Source organism: Pavona decussata, unplaced genomic scaffold, assembly GCF_977016875.1.
Source record: "Pavona decussata unplaced genomic scaffold, jaPavDecu1.1 SCAFFOLD_254, whole genome shotgun sequence".
NCBI lineage: Eukaryota > Metazoa > Cnidaria > Anthozoa > Scleractinia > Agariciidae > Pavona > Pavona decussata.
In genome coordinates, this window is record NW_028145657.1 from 4,125,001 (window position 1) to 4,140,777 (window position 15,777).

Sequence of the window (15,777 nt, forward strand, 5' to 3'; positions counted from 1 at the left end):
TCTTGATGAGAGTAACACTCCACAGTGTGCTTGCACAGAAGAATGGACTGGCCAGACATGCGCACGAAGTGGGTGAAAATTCTTACAAATGATATAAGTTTTACTACTGCAGCTGTAAAAAAAAATACCACCACGTCCTCTGCCACTGTCACAGCTGACCTTTATTTCCTAAGGACAGTGCCTTCTTTTGTTACTTCGCATACGTTCTGTGCATCTCGAGATACTCGGGTGTCGTACGGGTGGTGCCTACTAATACAGGGATATTTTTGCGCGGTTTAAAACTATGCGGAGAAAGCAGAACTTAACAAGGGCTCTTGATATTTAAAAAGAAAATTGGGGATAACCATGCATTTTCAGAGATAATAAGGTTTCATATCAAGATCGATATTGAGAAACATTTTAAAAGGAAAACTAACGATAAAAACGTTACATTACGTTTCGACGTCCTCATGTCATCATTATCAAAGGTGAAAGATTAAAAGAATTAACATAAGTGATATAATAAGGCTTCAAATTGATAAAAAATGTTATACATTGCTTTGTATTATAGCACTTTTTAGAATTATTGTTTCTTAATTATCTCTAAAAGAATAAATGCGTGGTTTACCCCAAATTTTCTTTTTGGATTCCAATAGCCCTTGCTTAGATCTGCTTTTCCTGCAAGTAAAACTTGGCTGCACAAACTGAATATCTCTATTCGTAGGCACCGTCCTTAACTGGTTTGTTAAAGGAAACCTCCACTCCGGCTTACAACAAATTGAATTGACGTTAACCTGTTGGAAATTAAAACCGTGTCGTTTCAAAACCTACTTTAAAAAGTGGAGATAGCATTTTAGTGTTCTAAAGTTGCCGCTTCTGTCAGAAAACAAGTTATTCAACCAGCGTATTATGTCATGTTAATCTTAATAGTGCCACAAAGTTTAATTACTGCAGGTCATTTGTTCTTTGTGATCAGACCACACCGCGCAATTTTTTTTTCTGTCTGCTGAACTTGAGCCTCAAGTCTTAAACCGGCAAATGGTTTGCCGGTTTAAGTCCTGGTTTTTAAACATATAGCCATAGCGTTTGTAATACTTCAATTTGCTCATTTTTCTCGCTCAATCAATTAGTCAAATGACTAATCTTAAATTGGTCTTTCACGTGATGGTGTCAATTCATAAATTTAATCTATGAATTGACACCATCATGTGAACGACAAAATTTGCAACTCGACCCAGTCCCCTGCTCAACCTCAAAATGGCCTATTGCACTGTTTTGTATTGTATTGTATTGTACTGTATTGTATTGTATTGTATTGTATTGTATTGTATTGTATTGTATTGTATTGTATTGTAGTGTAGTGTATGGAATCGCAGCGTATCGAATTAAATTGTATCGTATCGCATCGTAACGTAACGTATTGTATTGTATTGTATTGTATTGTACTATATTGTATTAAGAGCGGCTGCCTGAGAATATCGAGAACTCGCGGTCAAAACTAAAATTTCGGATTTCCTCATATTTTGTCAGAAGAATCCCTTCAGAGAACTATTTACGAAAATAATATTAAAACTTTCCAAAGATTTTTCGTTTTCGAGAATTCCGGCATAATGTGAAATGCCGTGATCGCGGCGCAGCCGGCGTTAAATTTTGACGAGATTTGGTGCATTTTCAAAACGCTTGGGAAAGAAGACGGCTTAGCGTATTAAAACGATCTTTTGAAATTAAGTTAGGCATCCTTCTGAGAATACGAACTTAGGAAAATATTGCTGGAAGATTCTTATTTACATGCAGTTTTCAAAGTCCGAAGAATCCTATTTTCAGCATTTTTGTTGACACTTGAAATTGTGGAAACTTTGCGGACAAATATCGTGCCCTGGTACATCTAAATTTGAAGCAAGTATTAAACTTTAGGAAAGCTCTATACATGTACTGCAATATATAAAAAATCCAGCTTGGGTAATTTAAAATCCAAGCGTTGACGGAAGTAAACACATACGGCATTTTAATTTTTTTTTTCAAAAATGGCAGTGGTCACGCAAGGACAAGTTTTAAAATAAGTTTAAAATAAATTTATTGTTTATGTTTCAGTTCTGGTGGAATAAAACTAAGTTGTTATTCGGAAACAAAATCTCATGTGTTGATGGGTTTATCCCTATAAAAAATAATTTCATTCCTAGTAGGTGATCACCGATCGCAAACAAAAAAATGAAACGTTCAGGTGTTATGTCACGCTTTCCTCGGTACGCCAGCGTCAACAATGCGAAGGATACGAAACGAAATCAGTAAATATTTCATATCAAAATGTATCTGCAACCCCCAACAGGCGATAATGTTTCATTAAATTACTAATCGACTTGCGTGAAAAACGCCTTTGGTTCAGAAAAGTTGCGCAAAAGTCGCAGTTCTTATAAATCCTAGGTTTGTCAAAGATGCATCTCATCCTCGCTGTCAATAAAATGTCGTGACAGGCACTTATGCGCCGATCAACTCGAAACTTCAACATCCCCCCCCCCCGGGCAAACCCCGGGCATTTAAACTTTTGAAGATTGGATCGTTCAAATTCCCGCCCCCTAGGGCCAAAATGGTGTTCAAATGCCCTACCTTATCGTCGGATTTGTCTGTGGTAAAGACTTGTTTCCATACCTCAAACTGCCCTTGGACATTTCCTTAACATTACATGAAGTAAACTCAGGTTAGCATAAATAGCACTCCGGTTAGCCTAAAAAGCACCCCGGTTAGCCTAAATAGCACTCCGGTTAGCTTAAATAGCACTCCGGTTAGCTTAATTTAGCTTAGGGTTAGGGTTAGGGTTAGCATTTATATGGAGGGTTGGTATATGTACTCAAAAAATTCCGAGTCTGGCAGTGAGTCCTCGGTGGACTAATGGATTAGGTCACTGCCTAGTGTCCTGACATCCCGGGTTCGAATCCCGCTCTATTTATGAAACTTCTTTTTCTATCTTCAAAAAATTGTAAGTGTAATATATACTTCGTGTAAAAAAATTGAAGAGAGGGAGGGCAATTGGAGATATGGAAACAAGTGCTTACCTTTGTCTGTCAAATGCCCCTCCTAAAGAACAATCGTTGTCGGATCCTGTGTCCTCCTGTAATGAGTTACTACAAAAACCACAACTTTAACATTGAAACTCATGATTGGAAATTGAATTTATTAAGTCGGACAATGTTAATCAGCAAGTGTAAACTGTTCTAACTCCGAAACACGGCAAAGGTTGTTTAACGAGAAATACATAATAACATATTTAAATTGAGTTAGCCGGCCACGTAGACTGTTCGAGTGGCAGGGTATTCTGCAGTTTAAGCCAAAGCGGCGGTTTTTCATTCGACAATATTTTTTTTTCTTTACCTGTTGACTGCTGTTTTATCTCTTTCATGGCTATTCTAAAAACCTCTGCAGACACAAATGCGGGAGAAAGGCGCAGCTTGACTCATTGCATAAAAAACTACATCGCTTAAAGAACTAGAAATACATATTAATTAGTTAGCCGGCTACGTAGAATGTTGTTCGAGTGGCAGGATATTCTGCAATTTAAGCCAAAGCGGTTTTTCATTCGACAGTGTTTATTTCTTTCACTACTCACTGCGGGACAAAGCCGCAGCTTGACTCCTTGTATAAAAAATCTACATCGTTTATATACAATCTAAAAATAATTAATATTTAAGCACTCTCACTTTTGAAGACCTTTTTTGGTAAGCTCTCATTGTAATGCTGTATCTCTTCCTTTTCTCTTCCATCTCGTCCAAACACGTGTTTATAGCGATTTGAAAGCTGACACTTCCGGTTCAATTTTCCCCACCCCACCCAGGTAAGGTCAAATTCCCCACCCCCGGGAAGGCCTTACCCGTCAAATTCCCCACTCCCGGGCACAGAAAATAGTCAAATGCCCGGGGTTTGCCCGGGGGGGGGGGGGAAATGTTGAAGTTTCGATTTGATCGGCGCATTACATTGAGCTGGACAAGCGAAGACGAGAATTCTAAAAGCTGAAGAACAAGGTATCTGTGTTTTCAATTTGCAGGTCCTAGACTATATATCATAAACAGAACTGAGATATCAGAGCCGGTAGAGAAAATCATGCTTTCACTTTAGTGCAAGGCTGGCCATTATATTATCTTTACCGGCTACACTGCGGCTATAATATATTTGAATGAGCACTTACCGTTCCAATGCCTGCAAATAGGCATTTAATGAACCATCCCCGTTAATGCGAGCAATAGTCCACCCTTCTCAGTCCGATCCGGATAGAAGAGCACCAGAGAATAACCAAGGTTGTTTGCATGTTATGGCCATCACTGTGTACATAGCTATTTTAAACTTGCTATTTATAAACAATGACGCAAAATGGTTATAAATAGCAATGTGCGTTCTTTGTTTGGAGTGGTTTGCTCGATACTAGAAACTGTATTTCTTCTTCCGCGATGTCATATTTTGCAGTTTCTATATATTTTCGGTTGCATTTATGGCTCCGTGCTCATTTTCGTCCTTGATAGACGACGAGTCCGGTTGCGGTCAAAGTTCGTACTATTACAGCAACCTGCGTTTCTTTGGGTGATGCCAAAAAGATATCTCCAGTCATCCAGGTCCCAACGCCAGGAAGCTGTTTGCTGACGACAAAACTGACAGTGAAATGTAATGAATCCTCGCGCGCGCGTGTTAGTAAAGTTATCGATCATCTGATCTTGCTGATTGAACATATGAAGTTAAGTTTACTGACTTTACATTGATGGAATACAAACAGCGGTGATATTTCTGATCAACCTACGATGACCCAAGAACAACAGTCTTTACATTGATGGAATTTGATATTCTGAAAGGATGAGTCAAATAACAATCAGACCATCTGCCCGCGCCGTCGAGATGTCTACGGTCTTCGTTGGCGGTAGCCTCCCACGCAGTCGTTTTTAGGGGACTCTTATTGCCTCCTCCCCGAGTCCCCTCAAAACGACTGCGTGGAAGGCTACCGCCAACGAAGACCGTACACATCTAGTTAAGACGTCTAGTTTAGTCGGAAGGGGCCGAGAGGGAGAAATCTGCGTGACTAGCATTCCGCAAGCGTTGCTCGTCTTCGCGCTCGCGAAACTCATATATGCCTGAATAAGCCCTAAAATCATCATCATCATCACCATCACCATTATCGTCATCATCATCATCATCATCATTGGTGAATCGAATAAAGGCCTTAGAGGTACGGCATATTGCTTTGCTTTTTTTGTGAGCATGAGAAACCTGCAGTTACTATTAAATGACATCTGTAGTGCGGAAATACTTCGGATTATTGTTGAATACCTTTTTCGTGCAAGGGTATGTGTGTACTGAAGGAGATTAAAAATTCGTTCAAATTAAAGTAGCCACAGCAATAGAATGATTGCTGAGACCATAGCGGTTTTTTAATATTATTTTCTCTCTTTTTTTTTTTGTAAGTTTTATCAGTCACCTTTCCTTCTAAGACCAGAGTATTGTGTCTCTATACCAAATGGTACCCTCCTCTTAGATAAAACAATAGTTTCCCCGCTTCCTCTTCTCCCCGCATTAACTTCATTCATTGTCCTCTTTTTTAAATGTCATATTCACTCAAGATTGTTTGAGGGCCGGTTGGAAAAAGCAAGCGCCTGGGATCTAGGGATTATTTTCAGCAAACTTATATATCTATTAACAAGTTGAATGCGTTGTAACCAGCTTTAAATCAATGTTATTTTCTTTACTATGGAATAAAATACTCAAAAAGACTCAGAAAATGCTGTTTAATTAGCTACGATAAAGGTCGTTTATTGACAGGCAGACAGACAAACAGACTACACGGGTTAGTTGAACTCCTCAGTGCGAAAAAATTTCGTCTTCAGTGAGCAATACCACGTGTAGGTGATCTACCTTCTACTCGAAAATATGCCAAAGCGCCGGGCAAAATGGAATTTTATCTCATATCAGCGGCATCGAAGCGGCAGGCAAATACAACTCGGATACTACACTGTAGTTATAAAAACGTAAACATGTCATTAACCCTAGCTATCGACTGTGAGGTAGAAAATGTCGCTGTTTCGTACAGATTCATTTAAGAACTGAGCAGATTGTCACCCTTCTGTTTAGTGAAAAACGTACTAGTTGCGTGAAGTACAATGAAATTTGTCGATCATTCTGACGTTGCGCTATATGCCACGGCAATCGGCCTTTACAAATTTTGCTGTGGCATTAGTTATCACTCACTCTAACTGTGAATAATTTTTTGTATAGGAATATTCAGCAACGAAAAACTGTTTAGAGTATTACATTTTGTATTGTAGCGATAACTTTGTCATTCTCTCGGGAAAATATATTATACAAACTATAAAATGTATTTCAAATGTGTTAACTAGTACTTGCGTGACTGACCACTGACTGACCATTTTGTTAACACTTGACTATAAATGTTATACCCAAACTAGATTTCTTACATGTTGCAGTAAAACAACAGATCGTACCTCAAGCATACCTGTTGTTGTAAGTTTCGATGTACCAGGGCAAGATTTTGCCTCGAAATATTTCCTCATTTTCAAGTGTTCACATGCGAGGAGTTCAACAGTCAGCATGTTGTTGATAGGCTGTGATCTAGAAAACATGCCTGCTTTGCACAGCTTCACAAACCCAAAAGTGATTTTAACGCCTGCTATTAGCTTTATTATTGAAACAAGTTCTTATTTAGCAAGATATATCATAAATACTTGGTTCTAGAAGTACATCTAGATGCACCATGTCACGATGAAAAAAAATTCGTTGAGATCTGGACGAGCAGAAAGGTGACATGACACTTTGACCTTTTCAAATTTGGGGTTACATCTCACTCCCTAGTTAGACTTATTTTATTTAAGGTATATAAAACAATTCAAAACTTATTAGATCATTAGATTTAGTTTTGGAACAAGAATTTTGTAATTCTCTGGTAAAAATAACATACAAACAATAATTTATTGAAACATGTCATCTTGTCCTTGCGTGACCACAGGAATTTTTTGAAAAAATATGTCAAAAATTCCCTATGTGTTTTATTCCGTCAAAGGCTGGCTTTTAAATTACCCAAGCTGAATTTTTGATATGTTGCAGCACAAGAATAGAGCTTTGCTTTACTGTAAGTTTCATTGTAAATTTCGATGTACCAGGAAAAGAATTCTGTCCGCAAAGTTTCCACAATTTCAAGTGTCAACAAAAATGCTGAAAATAGGATTCTTCGGACTTTGAAAACTGCATGTAAATAAGAATCCTCCAGCAATATTTTCCTAAGACCGTATTCTCAGAAGGATGCCTAACTTAACTTCAAAAGATCGTTTTAATACGCTGAGCCGTCTTCCTTCCCGAGCGATTTGAAAATGCACCAAATCTCGTCAAAATTTAACGCCGGCTGCGCCGCGATCACGGCATTTCACATTATGCCAGAATTCTCGAAAACGAAAAATCTGTGGAAAGTTTTAATGTCATTTTCGTAAATAGTTCTCTAAAGGGATTCTTCTGACAAAGTATGAGGAAATCCGAAATTTCAGTTTTGACCGCGAGTTCTCGATATTCTCAGTCAGCCGCTCTTAAATATTGCTTTGAACAGTGCAGCAATGACTTCTTGTTATAGCTCTTAAGCTTTTTTTTTTTTTTTTTCAATTTTATGCATTCTTTAGAATGTTCATTTGATCTGGGTGTAGAAAGTGGAGCTATTTCGGACGAACAGATGACAGCCTCTTCACGCTTTGATAACTCTGTTGCTCCTCACATTGGTAGGCTTAATGGACATGATTCGTGGGCACCTGCAGCTCTCGATGTCCATCAGTGGCTACAAGTTGACCTTGGTTTGAATAATCACAACAGCGTAGCAGGTGTAGCGACGCAAGGAAGAAGTAATTTCAACCAGTGGGTAAAAACGTACAAACTGCAATTCGGCAAAGACGGAGTGAGCTTTCAGTATTACCGAGAGTTAGGACAAACCATTGATAAAGTAATTAAAGATGTAGTTTGAAAATTCATCAGAATATTAATCATACTTTAATTCAACTTAAATTCAACTGCAATTTGAGGTTCGTTTGATCCTCTGCAACATTGAGACCAAGAAAAACAGACAAGCGTCCTTCAGTATAGAGGTCATGACAGGACTTAGTCGATACAAAAATGACTCAAACGCTTATTTACTGATTGAAGTGATACAATACTCGTATTTGAGGCATTATTTGGACTTGATTGTTCAGTGAATCACAAATTATTTCATGCCTAAACTATTAATCTGGCGTGAAAAATTGGAAACCTTTGTCCAGCAGTTAACATTAAACGTAAACCTGGCTGATGAAGTATTTTGTTTTTCATCACTTTGTTTGTGTTAAAGGTGACCATAAAATTTTTCAGTACAGCCGGAAAGCTGATAATTGAGATTGGAAATTGAAGTTGATATTACCAGATAAAAAATTTTTGTAATTTGTACTTATAATATTGTGCTCGAATTTCGCAAAGCTCTCTTGATATATAAAACTCTTGGGTAAAAGTGGGTTTAAAAAGTCTGATGCGCCTAAAATCTTCTTCCTTAACCTTTCTTAACTTTCAGGTGTTTGCTGGAAACACAGATCGCCACACTGTTGTTTACCATGATCTAAATCCACCAATCAGGGCACGCTACATCCGCTTCCAACCACAAACTTGGTACTCCTGGCCAACAATAAGAGTGGAACTTTATAGCTCCAGGTATTCACACCAGAGGCAAAATTTAGATGGTAGACTGATCTTAACGGCGGAGGAAGCGAACTTAAAACGAACAAAAGGGCCAGAATAACTTGTTTTAAATTAGCCCGAAATATATTTCAGTTATTCTAGCCTTTGTTGTTTATTTCTATCAAGTTCGCCACCTCCGCCGTTAGGATCAATCTCCCATCTATATTTTGAATTTGAAATAATTTTCAGATCCCCAGGTCTACAAGAGATCGATCCGGCACCACTCATCGGTTTATGACTGTGGTCTTGCAGACCAGGCCACGCTCAACTTACCCGTGAGTTTGCGTTGTGGTGTTGTATCTACGTGTTCTTCAAAAACGAAACTTTCGAAAAACGGTCTACGGATGGACAATGCACACGTTTGAAAATGGATCCTGGTTGATAGGGTCTAAATTAACAGTGTCTCCAAAATGTCTGTTTTATAAGCCTGTCGTTTTCTTTTCTTTTTCTTCTTTTTATGTTACCGGTAAACTTGTTGCATGCATCCGAAATAAAAAGAGCGTCTCTGAACTGGCGCTTAACGTGTACAAATAAGTAAGGCTGTCCACCAGATCGGCAATCCTAACTGAGTTCGCTGTCAGCGAATATTTACGTCGGTACCGGTTCTGATTCTGACAAAGAAACTACAGTAGGCTCAGTCACCAAAAGGTTTAGCCCCACCAGAAGCCCATGACTTGGAGCCTCTATCCGTATTAATAGACCATTTCCGAGTTGCTTTGAACCTCATTGTGAAAACGATGCTAAGTGCAAAGTTTTTGTTATGAAAATTAGTTTACATTCATAAGCAAACAAAACTAATTCTTATATCAAAAGTTTGCATTTAGCCTCACTTTCATAGTGAGGTTCAGAGCAACTCGGAAATCGCCTATTCCTTGAGTCAGCCCATTTCCCGCCCGAAAAGATATGACACGTGACAATTTAATTGTCATTAGTCTCCTTTGATTGGATATTTGAACTGTGACAGTTCAAAGGTCCCCTGAGATCGGGTCTAAAAATAAATATACTTGACTGAAGAGTTTAAGTCCTGAGCTTATGACCTGACAAGACATGTAAAACCAATACTAAAGTAAGATTATTTTTCTTTTTTTGTAGATGTTAAGATGTGTGAGGCGCTGAGTTGGGGAAAACAAAGAATTCTTAGCTACAGCTGGATTTGTTCAATGGAAATTCCTGCTTTCAGTAACGCCATTTCAAACTGCAGTCGCAAAGGATCTTTCTTGACTTTTGAGCTGGCCAAGCAGGTATCAAGAACCTAAAAGGAAGTTTTACTACGATGCAGCGGTTGTAGGAAGACTGTTGTGTTTGTTAGAGCGGTGTCCAACTGAGTGTCGTACTAAACCAACACCAATGTAATTACTCTGGCCAATCGCAACAGATGTAAACAACACAACGAGCCCATCAGGATTCGAAGCAAATACATGTAACTGACGCATAGCGCGGGAAAACGCGTGGGGCAAAAACAAGATTGGTTTTGGTTTCGATTCCCATTGGTTGAGAAAGTGGCGCGAGTTTTGTTAACCAGTCACAAGCAAAACCAAACGAAACGCGAAATTACTTTCGACACTCAACTGAAAACCGCTCTGTCATAATGCTAAATAGAAACATGATGGAAAATGATACTGCTGGTGGCTTGTTGGCTCAAACTCCTTCCCAGGGTCACTCCGGCGATGTAATGTTTGGTTACGAGGTTGCTATCGCCTTATTCAAGAGGCGATACCATGTAAGATGACCGCCGTTCTAACTAATATATATATTTAGCTCAGCCTAAAAGCGGAGCTCCACAATTGCTTTTTAATAGCATTTATTTACATGCAAGTCTGCTTATTGTATGAACGTAATAACACGTCAGTAACGTTACAAATTCCTCATCCTTTCTGGAGTTATATATATCTTAAGTGCATATAAAGCAAACTGTTTACGCGAAATATTTCAGTGAGCGCTTAAAATTAGAGCGTGTTTACAAATATGCCCTGCGAATGGCGATTGAATTACACGAGTGCAACACAAAATGTTGAAAACGATTCATAACTCTGGGAAAAATTCTGCTACATAAATAATTCTAGACTCTAAGTAAACGTTAACAAAAGGAGAATGTAGGACAAATAATGTTTGGTTGTGGTCCGAAACATTTAAGAGCAATTCTCCAGGAAAGTGAAGCAAAGTTGGAAATGAAAATTTTTAACCCCCCTTCATTTTTTGTGTGGAGGTAGGTTACCTGGAGGGATGAACAAAAACAGCCACATTTGGATCGGCAGGTGCGTCGTTGCCATGGAAACCGCCCTTGAACACGTCGGCCTGAGGTCTATGTTTTGACCGAAAAATTCACTCTCAAATAGTAAAAATAAACGAGTCTGGTTCTCGAGTACATGTGAACCAATTCAAATGAAATTCATACAGATGGTAGAACCACTCTCCCAGTTTATAAAATTTGCTGTTAGAGTATTTTGGGTTCTATAATCAAGAAGGCAATGTTCGTATTACTATGTTACCTGTCAGCCATTTTGACAAGAAGGAAAAACAAGCACAACCATATTCGTTATTTCTCCGAAAGTACTCTTTCCACATAAACCAAATTAGCAGCAGGGCTTACATAGATAATGAAGTTTATAAATATTATAAAATCTATTTGGGGAAAATTATATTCTGGCCATGGGTGTTGAAGACATCCGAGGCAAGTTGCAAAAAGTTGCAAAATTGGAAATGTTGAGGTCTCCAGTATTTGGTTCAAACAGGCTTTAGATAGAAAATATCAGCTTCACAGGTTTTTTCATTCATCTTCTCTGTTATCTACATTTGATTGATTAGGTTTTGGCCAACGAATTTGATGAAATATAAATTAAAACAAAGCCCACCTTGCAACTTTTGGGAATTTCTTCAGGATGCTTTTGTCTTATAGGATGGGTCTCTCCTCAGTTCGCTTGCTCCATTTTCTTGACCAAATCTTACACAGACTCTAGCGGAAGGGACAAATCCAACTGCCTAGCCTCGTCGAACATCTACTTTTAGACCAAAGATGATGATGCATTAACCCGAATAAAGAACAGTCGAACAGGTCAAACACAGTCGTGTGTCGAGTATCGAAATAATTCATCAATACAATGCATCCAGAAAGTTAAATAGATGCATCAAGATCACAGCTGAGCAAATGCATGTCTGTGACGATTCTGAATAAAGTCTATGGCTAAATCGAGCCGTACATTCCGTGGTGCATGGTTGAGAAGCGAAGAAATCGTTGTTTACGACCTGTTTACGACCAAACGTATGTAGACCGGAAATGCGAGTAGCAAAACTGCTGACCGGATGTAGTTTTAAATGCGATATACGTGCTTTTTGTTTGTTTGTTTGTTTGTTTTTGTAGCTTCGGCTAATTGTTGCAATGGCATTATCTCTTCTTTAGATATTTTTGGTGCAATATATCATTGATAGGGGGATAAAAGGACGACTTTTGATCCGCATTTATGACTGTTTTAAAGTGGTGAATAAAGAGGACAAAATGTTTCCTGGGTTTGTTTGTTTGTTTGTTGTTGTTGTTTTTTTTAATTTATTGCTTATTGGATGCTAAGGATGGCCTGCATGTAAGATACGTCGCTGATCTGGGGCATTAGCGTACACATTAGAAGTTACGAAGTTGGAATTTTTGACCCACCTCTCCTCCAGAAATAAATAAGTCCTCTCCAAGCCGATAAATTTTCACATTTAGTACCTAATACCTGCCCAAATTTTGGCATTCTTTCAGTTTCTTTCTTTCTTTCTTTCTTTCTTTCTTTCTTTCTTTCTTTCTTTCTTTCTTTCTTTCTTTATTTATTTATTTATTTGTTGCTGTTGTTTTTTTGGTGGGGGGAGGGGTGACCGGACGTAAATTTGTGCCGTCGATCAAAAACACTGTAAGGGAAATTTGCATATCGTCGTGTGAAGGAAAATATCCTGGTTGGGAAAATGGAAAGTTGATCTCTTTCAAATCTCAAAAGGGACGTTTCGGTTTGTGAGTGCAGTGGAAACAATATAAAACTCAGTCAATGTCAAAGGGATATTTTCAGGCACGTGCAAGCCGACGGACTTAGTATAAAGGTCTATAAACAGTGATGAAATCAGCGACGAAATGGATCTTATTCTTTGCCGTGCTGGTAAATAAATGTAACATTTCACGCGCGAATTTTTCATTCTCTTGTCACGAATAGCTTATCATAACTAAATATGTAATTGCACTTTTACAGTCTAAAGAACAGTCTTTTTTTCGGGGGAGGGGGGGGGGGGGGGAGTGCGGCTATTATGATCATGCGTTCAATTTTCACCCAAACTTCAGTTCAGCTTCATTTCCTTTGTTTTCGTTTTCGTTCGGTTATTGTTTTTTTTTTTTTCTTTTTTTTTTTTTTAGGCTTTCTTCACCATTGCCATTGTGAAACAACCCCATTACAAGAGGATATCATTTCACATACATCCGGTGTTACATCCCATTACATTGTGATACATCCGGTCAGCAGTCGTGCTTCTCGGACTTCCGACCTATCCGTTCTGTTTATTTACCATTCTTGGCTTGTCGACTATCGCAATATCTGACTCGATTTTAGCAAAAGACGTTACCTTGGATTATTCAAAGGCATGCATTTGCTTCGTACATCGATCTCGACACATTTACTTTACTTCCTGGCTGAATAATATTGATGAATTTAGGTGCTCGATGGCAGAAATCGCAAGCATTACGACCATGTTTTGGACTTTGTCAACTATTCTTTGTCAAGTGTATGCGGGCTACTTGTATCATCCCTGGTCTGAAACACAGCAAACTGGATATTCGATGGGAGTAACTGTTAGTCTGCGCTAGATTTGGTCAAAAAGACGGAACGTGCGTGGAGAGAACCACGCCACGAAAGCATCCTGAAGAAATTCCCAAAAACCTCAAGGTAGGTTTTGTATCAATTTATATTTCATCAAATTTGTTGGCCAAAACCTTATTTACTAAATGTAGGTAGCAGACAAGATGATAAAAGATACTTTTGAAGCTGATTTTCTCTCTCTAAACCCTGTTTGAGCTAAATACTAGAGCTCTCAAAATTACCAATTTTGCAATTTTTTGCAATTTGTCCCAGGTGTCTTCAGCACCCATGGCCAGAGTATAGTTTTCCCCAAATTGATTTTATGATATTTAAAAACGTCAATATCTATGTAATCTCTGCTGCTAATTTGGTTTCTGTGGAAAGAGTACTTTCGGAGAAATAACGAATATCGTTGTGCTTGTTTTTCCTGCTTGTCTAAACGGCTGACAGGGAACACAGTAGGACGAGCATTTTCTTCTTGTTTATAAAACTTAAATTATTGTAACGGCGAATTTTATAAACTGGCAGAGTGGTTCTAACATCTGTATGAATTTCATTTGAATTGGTTCACATGCACCCGAGAACCAGACTCGTTTACTTTTACTTTTTGTGAGTGGAACTTTTTGCTCAAAACATGGTCCCAAGGCCGACGTCATATAGTGCGGTTACCATGGCAACGATACATCTGCCGATCAAAATATCGTTGTTTTTGTATATCCCCCAAGGTAACCTACCTACACACAAAAATTGAAGAGGGGTTAAAATTTTCATTTCCAACTTTTCTTCACTTTCCTGGAGAATTGCTCTTAAGCGTTTATATATTGCGTGTTTACAAATATGCGCTGCCGGGAATGAATTTATAATACACATTGAGCCCAACACAAAATGTTCAAAACAATTCATAACTATGAATAGCTCTGTGAATGTTCAAAATTAATTTATCCAAGAATATTTGTTGTATGGCAACGACTCAAATATTTGTGTGTAGCTTGAAATATGTTAAATATGGAAAATTACCGACAATTGTCTGCAAAAATTGCATTTGATTTTTAAGCGACTTGCGAGTTGGTTACTCACCACATGTTTGTTTTCAACTGACATTTCGCCTGTTTGTTCGCCCTCTCAGTTGCTCTCGGGTTTCAAATTTCTTGCTTTCTCGACATGTCTTTTGTCGAAATATTCAACGAATACAAAATTAGTTTTCTCCAAAATTCTCGTTGTTTTTCTGAAAGAATTTGGCCATCCCACTTCCCGCCAAAAAAACCCGGGTTGCAGCACAGGGTACGTACGTACGTACGGTCGGACGCAAGTGACGTCATAGCCAAACCAAAATTTCTCGCACTGATGGGTTTACCAAAATGTCTTAGCTATGGGGCTCCGCTATAATTAAAATTGGAATTTACCCCAAAAGTACGGAATTTAGAGATTTCTCGCGCTACTCATGTAGAATATGGTATTGCCATCGAACACTTTGCTGAACGTTGTTGGGTTGCCAAAATAAAGTGAAAGCTATTACAATTGTTGCCATTTTTAGCTCCAAAGACTTTCAGTAAAAAATGACTATATACTTTCACCCAATTTATCAGCAAATATATTATGAAGCCTCGGCTTCTTATGTTTGCATTTATTGATACAAGCTCTCTATAGCCTTTTTTCACATAACACATTTTATTAAAAACTGGATCATTGTAAAATTCAATTCCAGGTTTTTGATTGGCTTATCGTCCATGATATATGAGCCATTATACCAAGCCCGAGAAGTAGCGACCATACATTATTTTCTGGTTGCTCTTGAAAGGCCTACCAGTATTACTTGATTGTTTTTAATAAAACAATTATTCCTTTCGCTCTTGTTGGATATGAGATGATTATAGCCAACTCGGCGCTACGCGCCTCGTTGGCTATCTATCATCCCATATCCAATGCCCACTCGTGGAATAATTGTTAAATATTTCCTGTAAACATATCTATATACAAAACTGAATTTAATTTTTCTTTCTCTTGCTCTGTAAATACTGTTTGTAACCACTGCTTGCCTCGACTAGCTCTTGCTAACTGCGGGCAGTGCACATTTCTTGTAAGATTTATGTCAAGAATCAATAAACTTGTAAGGACAATCAAATCTTCTTTTCAAGGCGCTAAGTCTTGTCAAACTGTATGTCTACTGTCTTGTCTACTGTACATGTTATTCTCAAAAGCCGGTAGAAAATTAAGACGCTATGTAGCTTAGGGAAAGAAGGGTACGGTAAGGTTG

At 38.3% G+C, this 15,777-nt stretch overlaps 1 protein-coding gene across 1 annotated transcript in view; it reads left to right on the forward strand.

The window, feature by feature from the left end:
* Positions 1 to 9,939, forward strand: part of LOC146456684 (EGF-like repeat and discoidin I-like domain-containing protein 3) — a 20,186-nt gene extending 10,247 nt beyond the window's left edge. The window contains exons 3-6 of the mRNA XM_085092654.1: positions 1 to 68; positions 7,635 to 7,948; positions 8,546 to 8,682; positions 9,802 to 9,939. The exon at positions 1 to 68 is cut by the window's left edge and continues 41 nt beyond it. Of these exons, the coding sequence (XP_084948780.1) occupies positions 1 to 68; positions 7,635 to 7,948; positions 8,546 to 8,682; positions 9,802 to 9,808 (526 nt within the window). The 3' untranslated portion in view covers positions 9,809 to 9,939. The remainder of the gene's footprint in view (positions 69 to 7,634; positions 7,949 to 8,545; positions 8,683 to 9,801) is intronic.
* The last annotated feature ends 5,838 nt before the right edge of the window (positions 9,940 to 15,777 follow it).